Source organism: Falco biarmicus, chromosome 4 (genome assembly GCF_023638135.1).
Source record: "Falco biarmicus isolate bFalBia1 chromosome 4, bFalBia1.pri, whole genome shotgun sequence".
In the NCBI taxonomy this organism is placed as follows: Eukaryota; Metazoa; Chordata; class Aves; order Falconiformes; family Falconidae; genus Falco; species Falco biarmicus.
In genome coordinates, this window is record NC_079291.1 from 100642449 (window position 1) to 100653121 (window position 10673).

Sequence of the window (10673 nt, forward strand, 5' to 3'; positions counted from 1 at the left end):
TCCACAGGGAGAGCAGTGCTCCCAGAGAGACCACTCCGAGGGACGGCTCAAACCCGCTGGCTGCTGCTGCTTCCTCCCCGAAAGGCTGGGAGAGCGGCCAGGAGATGGAGGGCCATTAATCAAGTGACATTTACATGGAGAAGAATAAGCTGTGAGCGCTGTTATGACAAGAGGCCACAAATCGTGACCTCAGCGTCCCTCCACACCACAGGTGACAAGGCGATGGGAAGGGACCCATGGGCCATGCCATGAGTGAAGGTCCAAAACATTCAGTGGCACACCTCCACGCACATGTACCATGGGCTGAGTTGCCAGCACCTGCCCATCTGCTGTGCCCAGGCCAGAGGCTTGCCAATCTGCCACCTAAGCTGCTGCAGAGACAGTGCCACCTTCAGAAAAGACTTTTGGGGGAGAAAGCAGCTTCAGGTCCAGCTGGATAATGCTCTGAGGGAGTCTGTGAAAATTCAGTCCCATTATGAAAAACCTGGGTCTCGCCAGCATTGGGTGCTTCTGCAGCACAGCAGGTCTCAGCACCCCCACTCAGCCGCGGTTTGCTTCCACGGCCACGTAACAGACTCATCCCAGCACGACAGCAGATTTGGATCCAGGGCAGTGTGATCTGCAGCATCTCCCAGCTGTGGAAACAGCTTTGCAATGTGACAGACCACCACGACGGTTCAGTGACAGCCACGAGGCAGAGCAGCACCGCTGGGAACACTGAATGCATTTGCCTTTCATTGCTCCAGTGCATTAGGGAGGATCATTGATAAGGCAGAAGGAAACCAGGACATGCCACCAGAGAGGGAGGCAAACGCAGCTTGCAGGAGCCAGGCTGGACTTTCCTCAGGGCTGGGGATGGCTGGGGCTCGGGGAGCCTGGCTGGAGGTCAGGAAGCTCTCACCGCGGCATGGGGAAGGACCGGAGAGACTGCACGAGGCGGTGTGTGCAACGGAGGCAGCCAAAGTAGGCAGACACTGAATCCACATGCACCCACAGCCTCAAAACGCAGTTCTCAACCATTCTTAATAGCAAATAGTGATTTTCAACTCGGCATAGAGCTGCCAAAGGATGTGGGTTATGTGGCCAGGCCTTCCTGCACAGGTAGAAGGTGATGAACCACCTTGGCTACAGACGCAGCTGCCAAACCCAAGGGTGACAGAGCTGCTGCAGTACTAACCAGCTTTCTTCTCCCAGGAAAGACCAACTCCCAGCTCTTCCTAGCCAAATTCCCATCAGTCTGCCTGCCATAAATTTACACCTGTTTATCTAATCAAAGCTCATCCAAATATTAAGAGCTACGGGGCACTATGGGGAAAACAGGAGCAGGCAGGCCAGCGCGCCTGTTCCTCTGCCAGGCTGCAGGAACTCCCCACTGGCTGGCTCAGGGCTGGACCTGAGCTAAACCTGCTCAGGACCACCCCAGCAAGCTAACAGGTTGCACAGATTTTGAATTCCTTCTCCGAGGCAAGGATCTGGTCTGCCTAGAAACAAAATTCAGGCAGACCTTCACCTCTGAGCCTGCAAAAGGTGGGAGCTGGAAAGGGTTACAATGCAAGGATCTTCAGAAAGCATATTCACCCCAGCCACCCCAGTAAGGGCTGCCACAAAGGGCCTGGGAAAAATGAAACCTGCTTGATGGCATTCAAAAGAAATGCTGGGGGAGATTTTAGCTTCCCTCACATTAACCTGTCCACTACAAGCCAGCAGAGATGTCCCCACATCCACCAGTCCTGCTGGGCTGGGTGGGTCAGCAGGACAGCACCAGGTTCAAGGTAGATCTCCGACGGCATGGCTGGGGTCCAGATCCCACACAGTGCTCTTGCACAGCCGTTCACCCGCTCTTCATACAGAAAGGACGTTTTTTAGGCAGCTGCCTGAGGCGAGCCACAGCGATGCCTGGGGCTGACAGAGACATTTGCCAGCGGCAGGGGAGCGTGTGTGCATGGGACAGTGCATAGTGTGTTTGCTTTTTTGCAACTGCTGTCCTGTCTCCAGGTTCAGCCTAGAAGCACACTTCAGGGCAATGCTGTACTCTGCCAGATTCAGCCCAGGGAGAAGGCAACAGAAATTTCAGGACTGTTACATGGTAGGATTACAGCTGAGGCTATTAGCCACAGCAGGTTCCTCCAGCTACTAGGTTTCCTTGGCTTGCTTGGCTCCATGCAGAGGGGAACAGGCACTGGTGGCTGCTGAAACGAACCGTGCTGCCTCCTACGAAGTCTGTAGATGTCCCAGAGCCTTACTGGTGCTGCTGCAGCCCCCGTTTGCTACCCAGCCAGTACACTGCATCTCCTGACAGTAGAGTATAGCTTCTTGCACAGGACCCAAGTCACACAGAGCCACTTTTACACTGTGTCCTTTGGCTCCCCTTCCCTTCCCTGTTCTCATGCATGCTGCGTGCTCCCTCGAAGCATCATGTTCTCCTTCCAACACGACAAACAAAGCCTTTGCTCCCCGGCTCATTAAAACTATAAGAGAAACAAACTCAAACCACACGTCCCGGTGCTACCTCCTACACTGGGTGATCTCCTGTGAAGGATATGCAGAAAGAGTTTATCTGAGCAGCAGCCACGCAGCTCCTGGGGGTACAGAGCAACTCTTTCTTCCCACCTTTGCCCATGTAGGGCTTTGACTTAGACTAAGATCTTGGCTTCCCAGTGGAAGCCACAGGCAACTGGGAAACGGAGAACAGAGCAAGTCCAGGCTGCAAAGGAGACATTTGGGGATTGAACCCTATTTATCAGAGCTCTACAACTGATTTTACTGGATAATTTACCGGAATTACGTGGGGTACAAACCTGCAACAGAGCAAAAACTGGGCTAACTAGAATAAACCACAACAGCCAGCCATGAAGCAAGGATCCCGGCATCTGGAGATGAGCATCAGGGAAGGGGGACATCCACATAGGCCAGCCGCAGCACGCATTTAGCAACACCTCCCACCACCCAGCCCTGCTGGAAGGATTTTACTGCCAAGGGGGCACTTGTATTTGAAGAAGGGGGAAAATTAAAAGATCCATGTGAAACAGGGGGGAAATAGCAGAGGGCTTGTAGCTGAATATAGACCTGTCCCAAAGCTGCAGATCCAGACAGGAGACAGAGCCAGGGTGTCCCAGTTTACAGCACTGCAAGCTCCGCAGGTGCAGGTACATGGATGGGAGAGAGCAGACTGGTCTGAACTGGACAGCAGAGGTTGGGAATATAAGGCTTTAACTCTCCACTGACACCAGTCACTTCCCTCTACCCATGAATGATTTTACTGGTGGCAGGGGAATACCCCCAGCTCTAGGATAGCTCCATTTATCCCTGTTCTGTTCCCAGCACCAGTGCAAGCTGTGCACTGAAGGCAGGAAACACGGTGATGTCCATCCAAGGCCCTTCAGTCCACCAGAGCTACTCGGTGAGATGTTCCCTCCCTGTCTGACTGCTAATAGTCTTTAACTGCCTTTTAACAAGGAGAGTTTGGGGCTTTTGCCCAGCTGTGCCTCAAAGTGAAACATCCCCTCCTTGGCCCCATGGAGGTACCTGGGGAGTTAAGCTCTTCTTTGGGTACTCAGCTCCGAGGGGGAGTAACGGATTTAAGCACCTAATGCCTTTGTAGTTTCTTGGCTTCTGATAGCAAGTCCTGGGAAAGACAGCTGTGTTTGCACTGGGATTAAGATGGAGGGTTTGTCATGCTCTCCGTTCAGATGCTTGCAGGAAGCAAGGACCAAGAAAGAAAATGCAGCACGTCATAAACCCCAGCACGCCCAGGAGTGTCCTGGCCACTGCCTGAGCATTCGTCTCCCTGCCTCAGACCTGACTGATGATCACCAGAAGGTCCTTCCTGCACAAACACAAGCAAAGATCCTGCTGCTCTCAGAAGATGTTTTGTGGAGTCCTTTTTGCGGGATAAATAGGAGTGTTGGGGTTTGGGGAGTGGGAACAAAGCAGAAAGCGCAGGTGCTGCAGTGTGCTGCTGGAGAGGAGCAGCCGGGTGGGATGCCAGAGGGACACGGGGCCAGCGAAGGCTAGATGCACCTGGCAGAGCCACCTAGACGTGCATCTCTCCTGCAGGCACAGAGTTAACTCCCAGTGTGCTAAGCCCCCTCCTAAACCTCTCGCACGCACGTATCAGAGATTATCAGGAAACCGTAGAAAGCCAAGAAGGACTAAAGAAAGCATTCCTCATGAAAAGCCTGGCCCTTGGGAGCAGATGGGCTTTATTACTGCCCTGCTCTTAGCACTGGACTGGACAGATTTTTTTTACCACAACAGGTCATGACTACAGCATTTCACGTCTTCTTCAGACATGGCAGATCTGAGGGCTTTCTAGCACACACTGCCCAGTGCCTCGGCTAACAAGCATTGCTGTACTTTGAGAACTGGCTCCTTGAAGGGCAGCGGCTGTATCCTGGGTGTCACAGGACTGTGACTGAGAATCTGAGGCTGGGCAAAAACCGCCCTATGACAAAAGCGAACAAAACAAAACAGAAAAACCAACACCATCTCAGAGGGCATCTTAGATTTCACATCCCTGCCTGTGCCTGCAGCATTAGCCAGGGTGAAGGCAGCATAGCCCTCGCTATCTGGAATGCTGAGGACATGTGTCAGCCAGCTGCAAACATGACCCAGTCTCAGGAAAGCTTCGCTGGCTGAACCACACTCATGTCCCAAGGCAGCTCCTGAATTTCAGCCTGAAAATACATTTAAACAATGGGGAGGAACTGAGGTCTAAAATAGGTTCTTTCCTGTTCTGGAAACAAATCCTGGCTTGTAAGGGTCTGCTAGTATCTAAGTGTGCAAGTATCTCCATTTGGGCAAGGTGTAGGTGCACCTTTAGGTTCAGAGACTATAGCTCTGTTGGGATCTCAGTCAAATTGCTTATAAACTCTATAATCTCTACTATAACTTCTGTCCCCCCCAAAGGGACAAATCTTTAGGCACAAGGATGACACTGACTGGGAGTTCACACAAACCACCACAGACTTTGGATGCATAGCTCAGGAAAGTTGAAAGGCCAGATTTGCAACTCTCAGAAGCAAGAGCTTCTCCAGGACCTGCTGGTGCTGGGAGATGCTGGGCTGGGCAACAGAAACCATCCCGAAGCTGGCAGAGCACGGGGGCAATGGGTACATTCCATATCCACCTTGGCACATCAGGAGGCTGCTAACCGCACCACAATGATGAGGCAGTTCCCTGCCTCTGATGTGTGGTGGTGTGGCGGCTCCTGGCATTGCTGCTCATCCTCCTGCAACACCCCATTCCTCCTCCTCTCAGGCTGGAGAAGTGGTACTTCCACTCCAGGAGGGGCTGGAGGGGGCTTTGCTCTATCACTGCCCAGAGGAGAACCAACTGGTCGATACAGGAGCAGGTAAGAATGGAGAGAGGGATCTTGCTGCTTCCCTGCCCGCAACCTTTCTGGAGCAGTATCACAACCTCGGCCCTACTACGGTCCTGGTTCTGGTATCTCTCATTGTGAGAGAGTCAGATCGAAGGCTGAGGACACCCAGCCTGCAAAGCCCATGGAAGTCCAACAACCCAGGCTGACAGCAAGTTGTGACAGAACACAGGGAGTGCAGAAGCCAGCATTAAGCAAGTGCTGCTAAAAAGACGCAGGAAGCAACAGCTGGATGCTGCAGTCGGACAGAACCAGAGCAGAAATAAAGCAGCATTTTGAGATTGAGGTTTTTTTCCATCTTTCTTACTGGACAAGGTGATTCAGTGCTGGAACAAACTAGAAACAACAGGAAGCGGAGCACTCCCCATCCCGCAGGCTGTCTCTGTGCAAGGTCTGCTTTTGTGCCATCCGTCCCTGGCGTTCGTTCGTGTGTGTGTGTCTCCCGTCACCTCCAGCACGCACAAGTCACTGGACTGGACACAGGAAGGATGGGGCAAGAACAGAATAGCCTGGCTCTTACGCAAGGGTCTATTGGAATGAGATAGAATGACCTCACCCTCCCTCCTTGCCTCAGGCTTCCAAAGGTGCCTCTTCCTCCAAACACTTCTGAGACTGCAAAGGGAATTTTTCCTCAAACAACACCGGTCAGAGATAGAAAGAGATAGAAGCCTTGAGGCGGGGAAGGTTATGTAAAATGCTTTGTGTAGCACCCAATTGGCTCTTATTACGAAACAGGTTCTTTTGGGATGGAAGAGCTGCTTATTAACTGCTTAGGAGACTGAAAGTTCATGCACACATCCTCTGGTCCCTCACTAGCGGCCTGAAAACTGCCAGAGTACAGTTTGCCTATGCAGTTTCCCCCAAAGACCTACCATTGTTGTTGGCCTCACAGCACTTTTAATTAAGGTCTGCTGAAATTGCAGATGCAGGTGAACGCAGGGCCCTACCACCTGCCACTCACCTTCGTCTACCTCCTTCAGATGTTCTCCTTTACCCTACATCTGTACTAGCACAGTCATCCCCACGTCCCCCGCTGCTGCTAAAACCAGCGCAGTTCCCCTGAGAACAGCAGTGACCAAAGCTTTGATGTAGTCAAGGACCAGCAGCCTCCAGCAGTTACCGCTGTGCCAGCCTAGACATGCTGCAACTGGAGTGAGGTGAAACATCGGTCTGAGAGCCCCACTGCTTATTCCCACCTTCTCTATCTACACAAAAAACATACAGTGTGCAGAAGTCAGCACAGCCATTGCCAATGCTGCTCCTGAAGGAAACAGCAGAGGAAGATCAACTCAGAAGGTAGATGACAGCAGGATCTCCTAGACGGCTGTGTGTTGACAGCAGCACAGCCAAGGCCCCCGATAGACCACATCACTCCCAAGTGCCCAGCTGAGATCACATGGGGTTTCCCCAGCTGAGCACACCTGCCCACATCCGCAGTCCAGATGCGGGAGGGCCCGGAGATGCTGAAAGATAACTGCTCCAGCCAAACCCCTGTAACTACCCACCGTGGCAGTCTTTGTAAACCCCACCAGCCAGCGTGCTCGGCACCACTTCAAGACGTTCCTGCGGTGCAGACATTCTGCCCTTGCCCACGTGTCTGAGCCTGGAGTGAGACAGCTGAAGGTCAACAGGACAGACAGGGCATTGCTGGCTGGAAGCGAGCAGGGACAGTCCATGGGTGCAGCTGCACCCCACGGCCAGGGCAGGACAGGGACTACAGCCCCTGCATCTGCTCACTGGTACAACCAGCAACAAGGAAAACCAACACAGAATGACCAGGGATATGAAGTCAGCGCACGCTCAAGCACACAAACCCACGTGTGGATGCTCTCCCTGGGGATCACTGAGACTTCTCTCACCTCTCCTGGGCACCTTGGCAAACACACCCGAGCCCATGTCTGCCTCTGTGAGGTACAACGGGGGACTCCACCGCTGACTTCAGTGCAAATGAATTCAGCCCAGCACCAAAATAACCAACTCAGCGGCATTTAGGAGCAGAGTTATTTCAGCACACGCTGGCGTGTGGGTGTTCCTGAGGCAGAACAAGAAAGCCTTATTTCAGCACAGCCACAGAGTTCAGTGCAAACCGCTCCAACACACATCTGCCCAGGTGGAATTAAAAGTGGGAAAACGTAAATGGAGGAGCTCATTCCGGCTCCCTGAGCTGAGCAAGCCCTTAACACTCTCAAACTTAAAGGTTTCTGGTTATATCACCTTTCTTCTGTCAACATCTTCATGTTGCATTCCTTGCCCTGGTCGCCGGGTGGTTTGGTCTCTATGAGCTATTAGCAAGGATTATTCAGCACGCTACACGTAATGGACTGTGGGTGGCCCAGGAAAGGCAACCTGCTGTATCCTGCTAAAGATGCAGAAAAGGAGCAGACTGCTCCAGGGAAAACTCATAGCACTGATGCTTTTTCTAGCAGTTTTCTTCATTATTATATAGAAACCAAATGACACCAGACAATTGCAACCCCAAATAACCTCAAGGCAACCATCACTTTAAAGATGACATTTTTGTCTGCAAATTGTTTGCCTATTATTGCAACTTCTAAAATTCGTGTAATTGGCCTCAGTTTGCTTTCCTTTGGGATAAAAAAAGGGCAATTTTTAGCTTGCTCCTTTTCTGTATATGGTAATGACCTTTCCTCTGCGAGTGTGAGTTTTTCACAGAACTAAAGAGGAAAGGGAAAAATGCGAACTGAAAAATAATAAGGGAAATAAATGGCACAAAAACAAAGGATGGACCCAGGGAGACAACTGTGTAGCTAGAAGATAACCATATTTTCGACAACATAATTATCACTCTAATTCACCTCTTCTGTGAACCTTACTGGGCAAGTCTGCAGAGGGTGTTCACTGCCCTCGCAAACAGGCTTTCACTGAGTGACAAACGCCACTGGGTTTCCACCAGCTGAGGATCCCAATCCCACCCAGACCTACCACCATCTGCAGGACCTTTCATAAATCCCAGGTGTCCCATACAAAGGAAACCGATTTGCAGCCTATTAAGGGTGTTGCATTTCCCAAACCCTCAGCTGGCCAGCACCTCTCAACAGAGCCTTCCAGACCCAGAATCCCCCAAATCCCTTGTGAGATGCCATCACCACTACTGCCACCTGGTTTGCTCTGACCTGACGGGAACTCTGTGTGAAACTGTTGAGATCACACAAGGGATTAAAGTCAAGTAAGCACAGAAAGTTCTGCTGACTCAGACACGCAAGAGTCTCTCTTTGAAAGCCAGAGCCCTGGAAAGAGCCACATTTTCCAGTCAAATACTAGAAAGTAAATGCAATGTTAAACGCAATCGTCTCTCTCAGGAGCCCTGGAGATCAGCGTCCATTCAGCGCTGCATGTTTTACTGAACAGTCCCATTACTAAAATAAGATGCATATATAGTTTCTTAAAAAAAAAAAAAAAAAAAAAGTTACTACAGAATACACTACTGATTGTGGTCTTCTGGGATTACTGAATTCATTTGACAAACTTCACGTGCTCCTCTAGAAATAACAAATGCTTGCCGAAACCTAACTCCTTTTCACTCTTAGTCAGCCAACAAGTTAAGCCTTTTTTTTATTTTTAGGAAAAAACACATTAAAGAGATAGAGCAGCCCCTATAAAAGGAAAAATCGCATTTCATTTAGTTCACGCTGATAAAACTCCACTAACATTTCAGTCAAATCAGCCTTTCCCGTTTTAAGATATAACTTTGAAGGCCCCATTGATGGATTGCTGCTGTAATGAGAAAACATTAGTACATTGTTACAGCCACAGGAATGACCCAGGGAAGTCTCTTAGGGAAGAGGAGCTGGTTTCCCCCAAAGAACAGAAAGCAGGCAGGGAAATAAAAAAAACCCTGCGGTACAAAACTGTTTATATTTTAGTTCTGAATTGTTTCCCGACGTGGAAGGTACTTCTAAAGGCACGCAGCGAAACAGCCCCTTGAGCAACTCGACCAGGCTCCCCAGAACCGCAGCGGCCGCGGGCGTGCAGCGGGCACCGGTGGAGCGGAGCGGGTCCCCTCGCCCGACCCAGCCCCGGCGCGGGCACCGAGCAGGACGCGGCTTCGCGCTGGGGAGGCCGAGAGGGACGGTCCCCCGGCGCCGGCCGGCTCCCGAGCCCCAGACGGGAGGCTCCCGGCACGGCGGCCGCGCACCGCCGGCGAACGGCGCGGCGAAGTTCAGCGCGCCCAGCCGAGCCATGTGCCGCCGCCGGCCCCGACTTAAACTCCCCCGGCCCCCGCCGCCTCCTGAGGGACTTCGGGAGCCGGCAAGGGGCTGCCCGCAGTGCCCGGCACCCCGGCCCCGCCTGCCCGCCCCCGCCGCCCGTCCCGCCGAGCCGCGGCGGACCCACCTGGGCTGAGGCTGCTCTGGAAGTAGAAGACGACCAGCAGGAACGAGCCGAGGCCGGCGGCCAGCGCTAGCCGCGGCGCCCGGCTCCGCCGCATCCTCCGCCGCGGCTGGGGGCGCAGCGCAGCGCCCCGCGGCCAGGGCCCGCCGAGCGCCCGCCGGCCCCGCGCCGCCCCGGGCGCCGCTCCGCTCCGCGCCCCGCCCCGCTCCGCGCCCGCGGCCGGGGCCGCCCCCCGCAGGAAGTGACCGCGGCGGCTCAGCCGCGGGAACGGGAACTTCGCCCCCCGGGTGCCGCGCGGCGCCGGGGCTGCCGCGCCGCCGATCGCTCCATGCAGCCCCGCCGAGCGGCGGCCGGAGCGGGGTCTGCCCGGCCCCGGGGGTCTGCCCGGCCCGGGGGCCACGCACCCCCCTGCCGAACTCCCGCGGTGGCTTTGGAACTCCGCGCAGGGGACGGGAGAGTTCCTGGTGTGCTGGCAGGGCTCGGCAGCTTCCTGAGGACTTTTCTCCGCACGTTCAGTGCTTCGTAAGCATCGCTAAGTTTCGTGGCCTTAAAATGCACCTCTTCTCTCTCTCTCTCTCTTTTTTTATTTTTTTTTTTTTGGCTAACCCCCTGGCCCTGCGGACTTTAACTGAAAGCAATAATACTTCTGACTAATCCTAACTTAAGCAATACAGTTACATAGGAGGAGGACATAATTTTCTACTCCTCTCTGCGTGGTTTTGGAAAGCCGGAGTGCAAAGCTCCCTTACCACGTCCTCTAACCCCCAGGCTCTGTAATTGCAGGCAAAACAAGCTCTGAGCTTCTGTTGCCCCAGTTTTGAAATAGCAATGCTGTTGACCCACCTCTGTAAAACACTTGAGATCTACGCAAAGGCCACTTGCCAAATTAGAAAGCCGGGCTGAGAGCTGGGCTCCCACTGACCGTGGGCAATCACTGCTGCTG

The 10673-nt window shown here is 53.2% G+C and overlaps 1 protein-coding gene across 1 annotated transcript in view; it reads right to left on the reverse strand.

The window, feature by feature from the left end:
• CHST13 (carbohydrate sulfotransferase 13) overlaps positions 1-9919 on the reverse strand; it is a 32136-nt gene extending 22217 nt beyond the window's left edge. Inside the window, exon 1 of the mRNA XM_056334961.1 lies at positions 9734-9919. Coding sequence (XP_056190936.1) covers positions 9734-9827 — 94 coding nt within the window. The 5' untranslated portion in view covers positions 9828-9919. The remainder of the gene's footprint in view (positions 1-9733) is intronic.
• Between the last annotated feature and the right edge of the window lie 754 nt (positions 9920-10673).